General features: G+C 36.8%; 1 protein-coding gene across 1 annotated transcript in view; it reads left to right on the forward strand.

The window, feature by feature from the left end:
- Positions 1–468: 468 nt before the first annotated feature.
- The window catches only part of LOC118558714 (galactose-specific lectin nattectin-like), a 28,537-nt gene continuing 10,201 nt past the window's right edge, over positions 469–18,804 (forward strand). Inside the window, exons 1-2 of the mRNA XM_036129257.1 lie at positions 469–490; positions 580–674. Coding sequence (XP_035985150.1) covers positions 614–674 — 61 coding nt within the window. The 5' untranslated portion in view covers positions 469–490; positions 580–613. The remainder of the gene's footprint in view (positions 491–579; positions 675–18,804) is intronic.

The raw sequence follows: 18,804 nt of genomic DNA on the forward strand, positions 1-18,804 counted from the left end.
TTTTAAACAGCCCTGTGCATGGACTTATTCTGCGGTCCATCTAACCTCAAAATGTGGATATTAAGAGCACAATTTGAGGTATGGTTCACAAAAGTTGGCAAAAACGTCTTATTTTGTGTCATCAGCTTTTAGGATTAAAAGTTGACTATTTGGTTACGGATGGATTATATTTTAGTTTAAAGGATAAGTGTATGTTTGTTGTAAAGACCGATTTGGCTGCTTTGTTACCTGATGAGGAAGACAGAAGCTGAATGAACACATATTACTGAACTAAGGCAACACCCACGTTAATGTCATAAGATACAAACACAACAAATGTGAAATCTAATATGCCGCGGTGTATTGATATGGTCATCGTATACATTTGTTTTTTCTGCAAATGTGCTTTACGGACATGCCTGTTTCAAATTTCCTGGTTTGCCAGCTGATGGAAACTGTATATAAGAGCAGCTCTTTGACTTGTTCAGCATCTCCAGAGTCAGGCGCTGAGGTAAAGGAAAGAAGGTAATCCTTGAGGTTGGTAAAGACTCGTTATATTCTTTATTCTTACCAGGTTGTTTCTTGTTTTTGTTTCTTAAGGTTTTCATTGTCTTTGATCTACATCATCTCCACCATGAAGATGCTGACCCTACCGATCCTTCTTTGTGCTTTGCTGGCTCTGAGCAGCACTGCAGGTACGTTGTTCCTGTAAATGTAGATTTCCTTGTAAAAGCAGGAATTTTTAAGCATAATGTACACCTGCTTTAAATGTTACAAATTATGCAAACAATGCCATTGTGATAACCTACATCTCCTGCAGACGCCCAGGATGTATCTGGAACTCAGGAACCTGTTCCAGAACGTGAGTTTAGTTTTATAATTTGTAATAAAATGAGACAAACTAATTGTATACCAGAGGTATTCACATGGGTTCTTTGCAGTAACGATAAACCAACTGTTAAGAATGTGTAATCCCACTAAGAGGTGTCATTATTTTTTAGATATTATTATTGTAATATTCATTTTTGTGGCAATTAACTGGAGATTTTTTTTAATTTCTTTAAATCTACGTCATATGCAGAAAGTTCAGACAAACATGTATATATTTAATACAGAACATCATCAGGACTAAATATAGTAGATATATTATTCTACCAAATATTGTGATCAAGGGGTCCTTGTATCTTGTGATATTGCACAGATCAGTGTTGCCATGATGATTGACAACTTGACATATTGTGCAGCTCAACTAACAGCTGATATGCAAATAGGCTGGTGTCTTTTGTGGAATCAGGTTTGTGAGAGACACGAGCAAAGTAACTGCACTGGTACTTTGGCCTGTTTTTAGAAAAAGTAGCTTTGCCGTATCAAAAGGAAGTTTTCAGATAGTTTAAAAGTAGATACATTTTTTTCATGACAGGATTCTGTCAGGCTGCGAATGAAAATTTGTGATCTTTCCTTTCCCTTTTAGAAACTCTGGATGAGATACCTGCTCCAGAAGGTGAGTTGAAACCAGATGTGTTTTAGTAAAAAAGTATAAGTATATGGACATGTTAAATCTCAGATTCTAATAACATCAAATGCAGTCCCACTTTTAGGAGAAGCTGGAAATGATACAGATGCATCAGGTTAGTCCGCCTTTCACTTCTTAACTATCTCCACACTCAAAACAGACATTACATTTTTGATGTTTCATATGCTCCTCTCTGTATCTTCTCCAGGAAAGAGCGTGGCTAAGAGAGCGACTTCTTGTCCCGGTGGTTGGACGCTTTACAGGTCTCGCTGTTTCCTCTATGTTTCTGCCAGCTACTACTGGGCCCAGGCTGAGGTAATGACTTCTCCCTCACACAGCAAACCTGACACTTCTGAGGACTGAAATAGCTGCTATGAAATATTCTCATGTATTCATAGCAGCAAATAAAACAAGAAATGTTTGGATGAGAGCTGAAAACATATAGACAATATCAAAATGAGGTTGAAAACATCATCATTTGGTGCCATTCAATAGAATGGCTGACACAGCAAAGAAGAAAATAAAGTTCAAATAAATATTACAACAACAAACAAATATTTGAACGCCAGAAATAATGAGAAACATCTAAACCTATGCTAAAAATAAATAATAATAACAGGATGTTTGATTATTAACCATTAATTACCAAACTGTAAAATGAAAGACGGGCTTCAAAGTGTATTTGGAAGGTTCATGTGTGTAAATATGGGCAGTTTCACCCAAGATCTTTATGCACAGTTCGTTATGAAACCGTTCATCATAAATAAACACAAACTTATACAAATATACTTATACATATATCATCACTGATTTTATGTTTTTCTCTTACTGGTTTTAGAACTACTGTGTGAGCCTGGGTGGAAACCTTGCGTCTGTCCACAGTTCTGTTGAATATGAATGGCTCAGAAACTTTATCTACGGTAGGACTCGCAACTATCCGCTGACCTGGATCGGAGGCTCCGACGGTGAACAGGTACCCTGTCATATTGTGAACAATTTTACAGCCACCGATAAAATCTATAATTCTGACTACAGAAATATTTCTTAGAGGCCATTTAAAAGTAGTTTTATAAACCTGAAATCATTCCTGCAGGATTAAATATTTGCAAACACCCAAATGCTATAAAATTTTGAAAAATATTTGGATTTCTGGATAACAACAACTTCTACCAACGAGTATGAAAAACAGTATTGAGGCTCCTTTGTTATACCCAAAGTTATGCAAACTCATGTTGGTTTTATAGATAACTACTTTTAAGTATTGTAATCAGATCAGCTTTTAATGTTGGCCAAACCCCTAATTTTGTGGCCCAGTGGCCAGAGCAGCATTCTTGCATTCTAGGAAGGCTGCAAGAACTCTGTTCAATCCCCACAGGGTGTCACCATGGGTCTGCGAGCAAGACCCTTAGCCGCAGATTGCTCCCTGGGTGCCACTCAGTGTAGTAGCAAACTGCTGCCTAAGCGATGGGTTAAATACAAAGACCAATTCAGTTGGAATGTACTATTACAAAGCGCAATAAACATTTATTTTTCTTGTCATTTTTCCTTTCTAGGAGCGTATCTGGTTTTGGAGTGATGGCTCCCGCTTCAGCTATAACTCCTGGTGCCCAGGAATGCCGAGAACCACCACCAGTTATAACTGCCTTGCTATGAACAACTCAGGTATTTTGATTGAACACTCAGTGAAAATAGGCCTGTGATGTAGTTTATCTGTATTAAAGCTACGCATGCTAAATATGTCCAACTCACAACCATCGTTCTGAATAATGACTTTCTCAGAGGGATTTAATCAGAAATCTTGATGCATTTTCTTCTCTACATGCAGCTTGCAGATGCTGGTCGGACCTTCCATGCAGTTATCGATACCCATTCGTCTGCGTCAGGAAATAAAGACCGGAAGTCATGAATATACATCCTGAAAAAAGCATCCAACCATTCTTACTTTTCTTGATCTTTCTCCTATTGCTGTAATGCTAAGTGTGTGAAGCGACAAGCTAAAAAAAAACAGGTTGAAAGTCTCTTAGGCCATGTGCCGAAGTGAAAACGCCAAGTGTTACAGAAAGAAGGCTTTTAGCAAAACTTACCTCTGCAGAGTAAACTGTACTTTCTTCTCTTTTGCCTAATAAAGTTTCTGAAGCATTGAAACAAGCTGCTCCTTGTGTCTTTACATCAAATATTCTTTTTGGAAGATGATTGTCTTTCAAATTGTAAATGATAAACGGCTTGTGCCTGTATAACGGTTTAATTAGACAATCAACCCCAAAGCTCTTTACACTACAATCACACATTCACCCAGAAAGTGGTGAGCTGTGTTAGCAGCCACAGCTGTCCTGGCACATACTGACAGACATTGGCACCACTGGACCCTTTGACAACCGGCAGCAGTCAATTCTTGAAGTGTCTTGTCCAAGGACACCAAATTGGGATGGTCAGAGCGGGGGATCAAATCAGCAACCCTCCAATTGCAGGACAAACTCATTAACTACTGCGCCCCTGTGGCCCATCTATGGCATTTCAACAATAAGCAAAAGCAGTGGAGACTGGTGATAATTTTGCTGCGGGTGTACACAACAGGTTGGAGATCACCACAACAATAGACTACTGGAACACAAACCCCTCCACAGTAACCTACCTGCTGCTGGATATTTAGGCCTGGTAGGTTTGATCCAACTTTTACTATCCCCTTTTTCCTGTAGCAAAATCATGAAATGATTATCTTATACACTGTTAGAGGTTATGAGACTACAGTGACTGGAAAGCAAAGTTGTTTGTCATGTAAATCTCAGATAAACGGAGATTTGTGCAACTGTTTAAAGTTATTTAATGTCTAATAAATAACTCTCTGTCTCTTGAGTATTGTCTGGTAAATATCAGCTCTAGAGCTGATATCAGGACAATGGCTGAAAGGGTTGATACAAGCAATTGCGATCTTTTAACAGCAAACTCTGCACACATAGAATACAGTTCAAGAATTTATTAACAGAAATAAAATGATCATCCAGAGAACATCACTATAAAATGCTGTTTATATTAATTAACACTATATTTGAATCAATAACATCCTCTCTACTACACTAGTGAAACTTAACTAAAACTACTAAGAACAATGAAGATAAAAAGAAGCTAAGCTAAGGAACTAATTACATACAAAAGAAATTGAAATTGAAATTAAATGAAATTTATTCGAACATGATACAAATATAAAAATAAAATAGTGCACAGTAACAAGAAGTGCATAAGAAAGAAGAGAAAATACAGATTTTTTTTTGTTTCAGTTAACATATCATGCTCAAAATGGGGTAGGAAGAAGTGAGAACTTATAAACTCCTACCCCTAAACACTTGAGACTTTAGAGTCCTACTGTCATTAAAGAAAAAAAAATCAAAATCAAAGTGGCAGTTAGAAGTAACAGTTACTAATATTTCCCTATACATTTTCCCATTTTATGCTGGTTTATCTTTCTAAACCCTTACACCAAGTTATTATCTTCAATACACACCTTATTGCTTTCTGTCCCCATGTGTGTATCTATTGAAAATTACCTCTTTGTACTTTCTTTTGAATTGTGTTAAACTATTGCTTTGTTTTAAATCTTCATGTAACTTATTCCATAACTTTACACCTTTAATTGAAATACAGAAGCTTTTCCTTGTTGTTCTAAAATTGCGGATCTTGAAGATTGAGTGACCCCTTAAGTTATACCCCCCTTCTCTTTCAGAAAACGTGCTCTGTATGTGCTCAGGTAACAACTTTTTTGATACCTTGAACATAAATTGAGCCATTTTAAATTCTACAAGCTCGTCAAATTTGAGAATTCTGGATATTATGAAGAGCGGGTTTGTATGCTCATAATAACCGACATTATGGATGATTCTAATGGCTCGTTTCTGTAGGACGGTTACCGGATGTAAAGAGCTCTTGTAATTAACTCCCCACACTTCACAGCAATATGATAGATATGGTAAAATCAGAGAGTTATATAAAGTATGAAGTGATTTAGCATTCAATACATGTCTAGCTCTGGCCAATATGGATATACTTCTACTGAGTTTACTCTGTAAATGTTGAATATGAGGTTTCCAACTGATTTTGTCATCTATTATTAAACCGAGGAACTTATTAGCAAAAACCCTTTCTAGAGTTACGTCCTCTATTTGAACTTGAATTTCAATATTTTTATAACAGTTCCCAAAGACCATGAATTTCGTCTTGTCCAAATTTAGGGATAATTTGTTATGGTCAAACCATATCTTTAACTTGCTAATCTCTGAAGTGGCTGTTGAGAGAAGATGCTCTAAATTATCTCCTGAGGCTAGAATATTTGTGTCATCAGCGAATAAGATAAATTTTAATACATTGGACACTTTACTGATATCATTTATATAAAGATTAAATAAAACTGGTCCCAATACTGATCCTTGTGGTACTCCACAGACAGTCTCCTGCCAATCAGATTCCACATCTCCCAATTTCACAAATTGTTTCCGGCTCTTTAAATAACTCCTCATCCAGTCAGAAACTACTCCCCTAATTCCATAGCGTTCTAATTTTTTAAGTAGGATTTCATGATTTATTGTATCAAAAGCTTTCTTTAAATCTATAAATATCCCTACTGCCAGTTTCTTACTATCTATTGCGTTGGTTATTTCTTCTATTAAGTCAGTTACGGCCAGCGATGTTGACCGGTTTGCTCTGAATCCATATTGACTGCTGATAAGTAGCGAATGTTTTTCTATGAATTGTTCCAGTCTTTTCTTAAAGAGTTTTTCCAGGATTTTAGAAAATTGTGGGAGAAGAGAAACAGGCCTGTAGTTAGTGACCCAGCAGCTCCTCTGTTGGGCCAGTGTGTCGTGGAGAGGGTGTGAGACATTGTCTAAGATGGACTGAAGCCTGGACAGCATCCTCCTCACTGCCACGGTCGTCAGTGTCCAGCTCCTCCCCTACAACATCACCGGCCCTCCTGATCAGTTTGTTCAGTCTGTTGTTGTCAGCAAGCCTCAGTCCACTGCCCCAGCATGTGACGAAGATCGTACTGGCAACAATAGACTCATAAAACATCCTCAGCATCATCCGACAGATGTTAAAAGACCTCAGCCTCCTCGTGAAAGATTGGCTCTCTTTTGTCTAACTGCGGGGCCGCTGTCGAGTATTAGGAAGAGCTGAAATCGAGACAGGATAGAGACAGGGCAGACGCAGACTGCAGCGGGACTGTGGGGTGTGATTACTTTCCATCTATGTGATCTCTGCTCTGTTTCTCAAAACACAAACATTATTATCCTATCCGTGTATAAAACCCTTATGGAAGTAAAGCTTGTTATAACCCTGAAAACATACTCAAACCACATATCAGCATAGCATGGTTTCAAGAAAGCTAGCGCGAGCTAGCCCATTAGTCAGTCTAGCTCGGTCCAACCTTGTAAAACATCAAAAATAAACCATTTTAAAATTCCCCTGCCAAACTCTGCCAAAATTCTGCCTTTGTGTCTGTTCGGTTGACTGTGGGCATCCAGTTCGAGCAGCAAGCAAGTGGCTCTCACTCCTTGTGTAACCCAGCCTGGGATAAAGCTTCCATGGTCAGTTCTCATGTGGTCTGCATTCAGCCAATGAAGGGGTTTGCAGCATGGCCTTTCTATTATGGTTGTATTCTAAGGCCAGTCTCTCCAGTGTGGATGCTTTCACAGTCCACGGGCAAAGGGAGAGATAAATCCGAGGTAGGTTGGTACATAGCAGTGTTGGCACCCCCCGCTGTGATTGGCAGTCCCCTGAGGGCCTGTAAAAGTCTCACATTTCAGTGGCTTTAAACATACACTGAGATATTATCCCACATGGCTGATTGCACAACAAGTTAAATAAAAAATAGCTGTAATAAACACCTCACTTGTTTTAAATATACATCACTAGCTATATGAGCACAGAGCAATAATTTGTCATGACAAGGACAGTGCTTTCCAGGACATCACAGGAAAGATAGATGGAGAAAAACAAGGCACAAAAACATTGTATTGAAAAAAAATGTTAAAATGCATATGTTAAAGGCATAGAACAAATAAATGTTTCAAATGGTTAATTATTGTTTGCTCAAAAGCTGCAATAAAAAAAAATTTGTTTGATGTGCAACCTAGTTTACCATTTGTTATTCTGTTATCGATCAAGGAAATTTAATTTCTTTCCTTATTGTAGCAATTTACTTTCCCCAAGGTCAAATGTGGGCTGTTAAGATTGTGGTTGCATTTTGAATTAAACAGAAAAACTCCCCATGTTGTATCTAAATGTGACCTGTAAAAGAGCTGAAGGATTTGATCCTTTCACATCAGAGACATCATAAATATTCACAGTCTACAGTATCACCAGTTTAAGAAAGTACTTATATTAAGCAAAACATTGTGTTGTTGTGCAATTATACACAAGTTATTTAATGTTTAACAAATAACTCTGTCTGTTAAGTATTGTCTGGAAGATATTAGCTCTTAAGCTGATATCAGGACAATAGTTGAAAGGGATGATACAAGCACTAGCACACATAGAATAAATGAGTGACAACTTATCTTTAGGTTCAAGAATTTAATGATAGAAATAAAATGAACATCCAGAGAATATCACTATATAATAATGTTTATCTGAATTAACACTGTATTTCAATAAATGAATCCTCTCTTCTAGGCTGGTGAAACTTAACTAACTTAACTTAACTTAACTAAACTACTAAGCAAAATGATAATATAAAAGAAGCTAAGCTAAGGAACTATTTACATAAAAAACAAAACAAAAGACAAATCAAAAGTGGTTGATTATAATCAGAATAATTCAGTGAATCCTGGTTCACTGCAGATCTGACTTAAGAAAAACACAAAGGAGTAAAGGAGTTAAATTTGCTTAACTAATTCAGAACATTTGGCATGTGTTTAAATCCAATCACACTGCAAATCCTGAGTTAAATAAAATGTTATTTGATGAAATAACATTTTGTTTGAGTTAAAGAACCAAAGTTGACCTTAAAGAACATGAAATCAGCTTAAATTAGCTTCACTAATTCAGAACATTTGGTATATGTTTCAACCCATTCACAATGCAAATCCCGAGTTACGCAAAACATTATTTGAGGAAATTATTTTAAAGAATGCTCACAAAAATAATTTATTTTAGGGATGCCCAATTTGATCAATGCAATTACACCTCCGGGAGGTAGGGGTCGTTGCAGCGGCTGGTCGCTAAAATTTGTTCCTCCTAAAGTCAAACAATGATGTAATAATAATGCGGTAATAACGCTCATAGCACCATTGAACGATGGCAGAGCAAATCGAACAAGCCTTATGCTTTAAAACAAGCCTCTTTTGAATGTCTAGATCCGGAAGTTACCACAAGCTGATAGCTGTTTGGCTAGCGAACTTTCGCTGCTAACTTTAAAGACTTCAGTTTTATTTTAAGTCCTGATGAGTGAGCCGGTTAATATAAGCATTAATATACCATCAGTGTATGAAACCTTTGTGGAGATAACATTTGTTATAACCATAAAACACACTCGAATCATATCAGCGGACCTCTCAACTTTTATCAAAAGTTAAGAGTGAGATTATGCTAATTTGGGGGCCGGGCTTGTTTGGGGGCTGGGCTAAGCGGACCCTGGAAGAGCCGGTGGAGTCAACTCCATCTCATTTTTATCCCACCAGGCAATGAAGTAGACATGTATTACTTTTGTTAAGAGAAAGAGACGTATTAATACTTTATTGTTCAGTTAATGGATTAAGACATAAAAAATACACAATTGTTCAAATAATACTGAATAAAATTAAGTAAACATTAAACATTTGCTGCTTCTGTCAACCTGAGACAAGCTTTTTCAACAAGACAGTTACTGAAGGTTTAAATTCAATCATGGAGATTTAAGTTATTTGGCCAATCTATCGTAGATGCATCAAGTTCAATATGATGAACATATTTGGTTATACATTGTACATTTTCATTGGCAAACCTTTTAAATAGAAAAACAAAAGATCACATTTAATAAATACTGCTGTAATATGAACATTTGTCACAACATATGTCAGAGAAGCCACATTTGGACTTTGGTAACTGAGCAATTAAACCATTGTTTGTTCAAAAGATAAGAATTTAAGAGGGGGAAAATATTTCTCTCATAAATGCATGTGCCAGCTTCCTTCTCTGGAGGCTGGAAGAAACAATATATAAGAGCTGATATTTGACCAGGATATTCAAACAGCAAATCTGAGGCTACAGGCTTACTCTTAACTTTTGGAATTTTGGTAATATTTTTTCTTGCAGTCAGTAGAAACTTACAAACTAACTTCAAATATCTTTATTGGACTGAGAGTATTAAGTTTCCAGGTAAATTACTACCCTGACTTAGAATCAACATCTACGTACACTGAGTTCATTGAAGGTCATTACTGTCCTGACCTGCTTCGTCTAAACTATGAAGATGCTCAGTCTGCTCATTCTTTGTGCCTTGTTGATGTTGAGTCAGGCGGCTGGTGAGTTTGTGTTTGATTATTTACTTTACTAATGCTAATATAATTCTCACCATATATCTCATGTTGAAATATAAGCTGTTCACATATTGTATAATATCTTATATTGCACAATATAATATCTTATATTGCAATGTATTGTTTTTTGCGATATGTTGCACAGCTTTAGTGCTTTACTTTTAAACTGTTGTTAAATGTTAATTGATACTGTGTTGGCTCCACTATGGGCTGTCTGCTCTCCTTCACCAAGAGCTGTCTGTGGATGTTGTGAACAGAACAGACAGAACAGGTCACACGACAGAGATAGGGAGCTGCAGAAACCAATACATCTCACTTTCCCTGTGAACGTGATTGTAGTTCCTGTTATATAGGAAAACCCAGATTTGCTGGACAACATGGTCTATAATAAAGCTTTACTGGGAAAATGCATGAAAAAAAATGGTAAAAACTTAGGCGTGTAGAAGACAAAATTACAAAGGAAATGATTTTTTTTCAGGGAAACCTAATACTGATCATTTAAAATGCAGATCATCACTAATTTGTATATACGTCTTTAGTTTTACACAGTATTAATCAAAATAATCTTCACTTTCTCCAGACCTCCGCAAAGAACCTGAAACAAAGGATATTCTTCCAGAAGGTAAGGTTATGTTTGGCATTCATTCATAATTTGTAACATCACCCTTATTTACACAAGGAACAATTTAGCATAAACATTTTGCTCAACTGCTTAGTTCTACTTGAAGAGGGAACTGGAAATGAGACGGATGCAGAAGGTTAGTGAATCTTTTCTAATGTTTGTTAAAAAATTGTGTATCACTTTTTATGCTCATGGCCCCCCTCCTGCTGTTTTGCAGAACCAGTCTTTGAACCTGTGGATGAAGAAACTTACATGAAAGGTGCGTTTCACTTTGACTAATAATGTTGCCAACAAATGAGAAATGCCATTTCAAACATACAACTTTGTGAATGATGCTGTTGAGCAGTGCAAGTATCAGTGGGGTCTCCTTCCACCATTTCCAAAAGTTCTTAAAAATGAGCTTTTTATTTAATTTTAATGGATTTTATTACATTTAAAGTAGCCAAGGTGCAGAGCAAATGATGCATTGCTTCTCCTCGAAACAAATTAACTAAAAGGAAGTTGTCTAATGCATTGTTTTCCAAAGTGTGGGATATAATAATTGGAATATAATAATGTTGAAAACTTGTTTTTTTTTCCATTTATTTTTCTTTTTTTCCTTTTTTTTCTCCTTTAAAAAAAGAAAAAAAAAAAGAAAACTTGTTAGTTAATATTCTAATGCTAAGCAAATGTAATAATTATTAAAAGTAAGAAAAAGTGTTTGCAAAGTGGATTTCTCTACATATTTTGCAGCACAGTGTGCAGATTCGCAAAGGGGGACCACAACCAGATGCTGATGTTGTTTAGGGGGCCATGGCAAGGGAATGTTTGGGAACCCCTGGTCTACTGCATCACTGAATGCATTTAACATCATAAAATAAGAACCTATAATAATTCAAGTAACTTATTTATTGCAAATTTTTCATGATCTGCTTAAATACGATAACATGTTTTTTAGCATCCATAAAAAAATGATTAACCCTTGAAATATCCTCCAACCCAGTTTTAACCACACAGTCGTATGGCAATCAGTAGGTTGTGGGTTCGATTCCAGCTTCCCCATGCCACATGTCGATGTGCTTCTGGGCAAGGCACTTAACCCCAAGTTGCCTACCGAGCTGCGTCTTGGTGTATGAACGTGTGTGCGTTAGTGAGAGCGACTGGGTGAATGTGGCTATAGTGTACAGCGATTTGGGTGGTCAGCATGAGTGGAAAAGCGCTATATAAGTTCAATCTATTTACCATTTAACCATTAATTTGTTTCAGAGAAACTGTACCTTTTGATCAGCTACCTAGCTTATTTAAAGAGACCAATCATACTTAATCATTAGCATATAAAGTTCATGGAAGGAACTTTGATAGTGATTTTAGGGGAATTGCAATGTTTATTATACAGCAGAAGTTGCAAAGAAGTAAAGAAAACAAAAATTGCATGCACTACTGGGAACCTTAAAACTGTACCAGGGCACAATGAAATGTCAAGACAACCAAGACATACTGAAGCAATACATAATGCTTTGAGAAAGAAAATTCAGCCACTGTTCTTTGTGATATGTCATCTAGCATGGTTGTATAACAACTATGTAAAACGTACATTTTTACAAAAGTTACCTACTGAAGCTTTACAGGAGACATAGCTTCCCTTTTCACAAGCATTCATTTGGGGTCTATATAAAGTGGAGCTGGTACACCAGGAAAATCTTGTTAGGCTAAGAACAGGTGGACCCAGAATTCAAGGCAGACAAACATAGTCGTTTAAACAGTTTATTGATCTCAGAAACAGCTTGGGTGGAGTCCGTGTCTACAGCGGAAACTTCTGCAGGAGGAGACAACAGGTTAGTGACCACGTTTAGCCTAGGGTGCTCAGACAGAAATGTGTAGGTCACTAACGGACGCGGAGGTTGGAGGACGGGCAGGAGGTCTGAATCGTGAAGACAGACGTGAGCAGAATGATCAGGAGGACGAACCAGAAGCGGATGTCGGGGATGAGATCCAAGGTCAGAGCCGGGTGGTCAGATGTCAGATGAGGTGCCAGAGGGAGATCCAGGACGAGGTCTGGACACAGTTCCAGGTTTTGTACACGATCAGCAGACAGACTGAACGAGGGCAGGCAGGCTCGGTAGTCAAAGGACAGTTCCGGTCAGTACACAAACAGCAGAGGTCAGGCAGGTAATCAGGTCAGGCAGAAGTCAGGAATCAGATCAGGCAAAACAGGATCACAAGGCAACAGGCAGGCTCAGAGGTCGAAAGGCAAACAGGTGAGGATCAGGAGTCCGAACAAAATAACGCTGGAATAAGTCTCACCAATGGCTCGAAAAAAACTGGCACTGTTGTGTGGTCTCAGAGGTGGTTATATACTAGTGAGAGCAGGTGGAACAAATCTGAAGTGATGAGGAATGGGCGGAGCTAAGAAGGTGTGTGACATGAGTGATTAGACCAGGCAACAGTGCCGCAATCATGACAAAATCTAATCTCTGATAAGCTCATATGTTGCAATGGTGGAGACATTAAAGCTAACAGGTTTTTGCCCTATCTACCTATGCACACACACACACACACACACACACACACACACACACACACACACACACACAATCATATATATATATATGAGAGGCCAGTATATATACTGGCCTCTCACCCACTGACAGCCGGAGATAGGCACCAGCACACATCACGACACCACAAGGGATAGGCGTGTTAGTAGATAGATGGATGTATTCGAAATAAATTAGTTTAGTAATATTAAGTCATTCATTTGAGAGTCTGTATGTGTTTCTTATTAGCTCTAAATGGCACAGTACTACGTTCAGGATCCTGTTCTCCTGGATGGACCCCGCTCAAGGGTCGCTGCTACCACGTCTTTCCAATTCTATCCTCTTGGTATAGAGCCCAGGTGATCCATAATGAACTTTATTTTCCCACAAACTGCTTTATTACCACACTGGCATAAGAGCTCTGTTTTTCTCCTCTGCAGAGTAACTGCAGGTCCATACAAGCCCACCTTGCATCGGTTCATGACTTTGAGGTGAATTATCAGCTCCTGAGGTTGATATCGGCTGCGGGTCAGGGGCGTCGTCAAGTATGGATCGGAGGCTCAGATTTACACAGGGTGCGTTCATGTGTGCACATTCTTTGTAAGCCTTTTCGAAAAATGAAAGCAAACACATTTTTTAACCCTGTGCTGCAGGAACGTGGATGGTACTGGGTGGACGGTACCCAATTTCATTACAGAAACTGGTGTCGAGGAGAGCCAAATAACTTTGCCCTTAATCAGCACTGTTTGCAGATGAACTACAGTGGTAAGTGAAACTCTCTCCCACGTGTGGAAGTTTTCAATGACAAGGAGACAAGGATAAGTTATGTAAATAAACATTTACATAACTATTACTGCTAAATCAGCTGTACAGTTTTTCAATGTTTCTACATTTAGGCTTCAGATGTTTCTCTGACTTGAGGTGTTTATACCTGCAGGGTCCAGATGCTGGGATGATGAGTTCTGTGACAATCAGAAACCATTTATCTGTGCCAGGAACTACTGATGACTCTGGGTTTCTCAAGGATGCACAATTATTATGTAGGTTCTGTGACATCAGCTTCACAAATAACCAGAAGTCTTGTTTTTTTTTCATACTTTTGATATAAGATTTAATCCTGTTTCTAATTCAAAATAAAACTGATATGAAAATTCAATTTGTGTAAGTTTTTGTCAAGCAAAGATCTTACAACTCGCTACACGACAGGGAACAAGATTTATGCTTTTAGAGTGATACTTTAAATAATATAGATGACAAAAATCCCTGAAAGCTGGTCTAAACTAGAGAACAGGGGGGCTTGCATGATACACTGCTAAACATTTTCCTATTTTGCCATCATGTTACACTCTGCAATGATGCTCTACTTTGTGTTTTTTTTTTTATCAAATGCAACCCAAAAAAAAGCTGTTGAAATGTGGAAAGAAAATATCACAAATTATCAAAATTCCTATAAACAATAATTAGGTGTAAATTAATCTTAGCTAATTGATTAGGTGATTAGGTGCACCTAATCACCATTCTTATTTTATCTAACTAACATTTTCAAGATATTATGGTGATAAACCATAATCTGCCATATGGCAATGACTAAAGTGGCTCTGAAGTCTCTGTACATTTGATCTTTTGAGTAACTGTAAGTAAAATGCACTGTGGGTCATAAAAAAGAACAAGCATATATTAGCTGAAAGCTAATGAATGTTTAAAAACAGCCTCCACGTTTTGTTCTTTAACCAATTGTGTGTCATGTGTCAAATATAATGGTTACACTGAGCAGGAAATGTTGGAGAGAATCTTTTTTAAATTAGTTCATCGGTGGAAATAAAAATGTGTTTGCTTGTTCTGGGCTTCACCTGCTACTGGGTGGTTTTATAACTTAAGTACTGAATATCTGAACAAAACAAAGTAACAGTCATATTTGGGCATAACTTCATCTAAGAGAGTGGAAAGTCCTTCAAAAAACAAATTCCCTGCAATTCAGATGATTCACATATTTGGTTCACAGTCTGTAGAATTTGAGTTTATTTTTTTTATGTTTTAGTCTAATTTATATTCACATTTAGCACATCTGTTCTCTATGTTCTCTTATTGTCTGTCTGTCTAGTTTAACTCAGAACTTTCCCACTGTGAATTAGTTTATTTATTCTTTCACAGCTGTTCTTCGTCTGTTCCTTTCCCCACCTGTTTAGGCTTCCTTGAAGTCATTTTCTTGCTTAAACGTTCCTCAGTTCGAAGTTAAATCCTCTGTTTCTTGTCACCAGTCTGTTTCTGAGTACTCTTATGAAAATCCTTTATTCCCTGTCCTTCTCTGTACTCGTCTCTGCTTGGATCCTCATACAAACTATTACATAAAATTGGGAATTTGAAGTAAATTATTTTCCATTTTGGCTTCAACTTCATGAATTCATGGCAGGGTGTAAGGAGTGTGGTATGGTGGCTTGGAGCCGATTTCAGCTATCATCTCTGTCAAGAAACAAAGATAGAAAAGTAGTCTGGGTTTGTTTTTGAACCACTCATTGCTCAACATGGGTGTTATTGACCAGATAATACGTAATTGCAATTTTAAAATAACATGCTGTATAAAGTTATTTAGTAAGAAATCTTTCAAAATTACCCTGAAGTTTATATTTACTTTTCATGAAACTGATACAGTGAAGGAAGTTTGCAGAACAAAGTCCTCTCTGACAACTCCCTGATTCAGTTTCATAGTTTGAACCGACACTCTCCTTGCAAAAAGTCACAAAGTACAAAGATTAATCCACACCTAAGTCATGATGATGTTTAACACACATATAGAGTGAAATAAAAAAACATATATGTTGAAGATCGGTTGATTTTCTATGAGTTTTTCTCCTTTTTCCTAGAGAATTTGGAGGATTTTAATTTCACTGTGGTTTAGTACTAACAAAGGAACTTCCTCACTGACCCTTTAAAGAGCCAAACCAACTTCTTTAAGCTTAATTCTAGTAGAATTAAAACTCAGCAGCACCTTTACTCCAGCAACTTTGAGGTAGACATCTGCAAGTGTTCAAGATAAGTTGTTTAAGTTAGTATCCATCCAATCTTGTACCAGTGGCAGTGTTGGTGGTGTTATGCTGTTAGAGTATTGGTTGGCGCACTATGCGGACCCTTAGTGTCAACTGAGCATGAGACACGTATCAAGGGGAGAAATGTTGGGAAGACGAGGCATGACTAGAAACAGAATAACAATGCAGCAAAGAAACCAAGACCAACAGGAGCTTCAATAATGGGGGAAACGGGTAAGAGGAAAGAGGGATGACAAGCAGATTAAAGGAGAAAGCCGAATAACAAGAATAAACTGATAGAAAATACAAGAAAACAACAGTATGGAAATAAACTGGAAAAGCAAAGAAAAGCTCCAAATTTCAAAACATCATTAAAGTGAAATGTAAAACTGACCAATGTGCAGAATGCTACAAAGAAATGGGGTTCATTTCATGGAAATACACTTGTGGATTAATGCTGACCTGAGAGCAAATATAAAACTGTTTACATTTTAGAAGCTATGACATTTGTTTTTACAGGGGTTTTTTTTCAAAATTTGTGTAGATGCAAAATTATCTTCAGAACATATTTTATACAGTAGAAACAGTTTGATCATCTCATTAAAAAGTTTACAGTAAATGTTTCCCATGTAAATAATGTGGCATTTATGCAAAGATTCGGGTGTCACTAGTCAGATACAGAAGTAAATAATACTTGTGCTTCAAGCAATGGCTAACATCACTAGTTTTAATAAGGTTGTTGACACTGAACAAACATTCTGAGTTTCATGCTTGACTGATAATGTTGCCACCATCTCATTATCACATCACTTTCAGAGAAGACGGAGCAAATAGTTGAATTCTTTTCAATTTATTCAACAACTGAGTGGATAAAAATCTGACCTGTAATATTTTATTGCAAAAATATAAATCTCCACTCTCCAACATCTGTATGGTTTGTTTTATAAAGATGAAAATTTGATGTTTTTCGGCACACTTATTCTAGGAAATAGGCAGGTGGACTCTTAAAAGGAGGTGGCATCGACTGGATTTATTTTATCCTTTGTTAATCATGTTGCATTTAACGTTCATTATTAATGTTTATTAAGATTTAACATAATTTAGATCTCTCTCAAAGGCAAAAACACTAGAACCAAGGCTGTATGCTAATTGGGTTTGACCACATAACCGTTTGAGCTTTTTTGCAGTCTACCAAAAATGATATATATGCTGTTTCTGGCTAAGGTGAAAAAAAGATACTTTGGTACATGGATGAGCATTTAGCTAGCAACATTTTCACTAATGTATGCCAACATTAATTGCTGAGTCTTAATCAGTGCAGAACTTGTGGTCAGGTTTAGACAACTGCTAGAATTAACAACAATGCATTTCCAGCACCATACTGAGAGAAAATATTCACAATTGTTTTTATTGATATTACACAAATTCAGATACATTTCACTATATTAGCAGACCCTCATGAGGATGAAGGCACCAAGTGTCAGAATAAACAAGCTGTAGCCCAAGGCTGAAGAATTTAGATTTATGTGACTAAATTCTTGGACCCATTTATAAATATATATATATATATATATATATATATATATATATATATATATATATATATATATATATATATATATATATATATCAGATTTCCCTGTATTTTCACTTCAAAAATTGGCCTTAAATTTCTAAATGTGGCAATGTATGTCCTAATGGATGACATACAGTGTTAAATAAGATAAACTTTGGAATCCAACAGTCTGGGCGGAGATGTTTTTAATTTGGTGTAATGCATCTGGCAAATGCGATAGGCGAGCAAACAGTGTAGAGTTTCAATTGTGCAGCGAGCCAATGTGTGTTTTTAAATGCAAGAATTCTCTCTGGTAAGCCTGCATTAATAGTTGTAAATGGACGTATGGATCCCTTATAGCGGTCCCCTGTCCTTTAGGTTTGCTGAAATATCATGATTATTTATCCCCAGTTGCCCTCTTTGATCAGTCGGTCTTATAACTTTTTAAGAATTTTCCTCTTTTTTTCTGAATTGTGAGCTTTTTTTAATCCTTTTAATGTAGCAGGTTAATGTAGTTTAAATGAATAGATTCTAGAACCATGTTGAAGAAAGTCATTTTTTGTTCTTCTACATTTGTTGCTCTTTGCATCTCATTGCAAACGTTAGTAAACATAAAAATATAAAAGTATGGTTTTATAGAGTTTTTTGTGTCCTTTACCAATTTCCGTTTAATTTCCCAATGTGTCTTGTCTATGACTGTTACAAATGTATGTGGGGCTCTGATGTCTAATCTAAAATTGCACTTATTTTGTGATTATTTTCCATTTTTTTTATACATTTTCTAAATGTATGCTTTTATGTTTATTTTTTCCTAAAAACACTATATTAGAATACATTGGTTGGTTCACTGGTATTTTCCTTCACAGTAACACTGTGGGATCCAGCTTTGTTCGTCTAGAGCTAGTTCCACATATGCTTTAGTTTTGTCTCTGCTTCATTACACCTGATGCACCTAATGCACATCAAAATATCAACAAACATTTTTTTTACTCTGGTTTGTTGTAGCACAAGCTACAAGCTATCTAAAACTACAAGAAAAATACAGGGATTATAATTAACTGCCCAAAGACATGTGTAAAGCTGTCGAAACCT

Source organism: Fundulus heteroclitus, unplaced genomic scaffold (genome assembly GCF_011125445.2).
Source record: "Fundulus heteroclitus isolate FHET01 unplaced genomic scaffold, MU-UCD_Fhet_4.1 scaffold_149, whole genome shotgun sequence".
NCBI lineage: Eukaryota > Metazoa > Chordata > Actinopteri > Cyprinodontiformes > Fundulidae > Fundulus > Fundulus heteroclitus.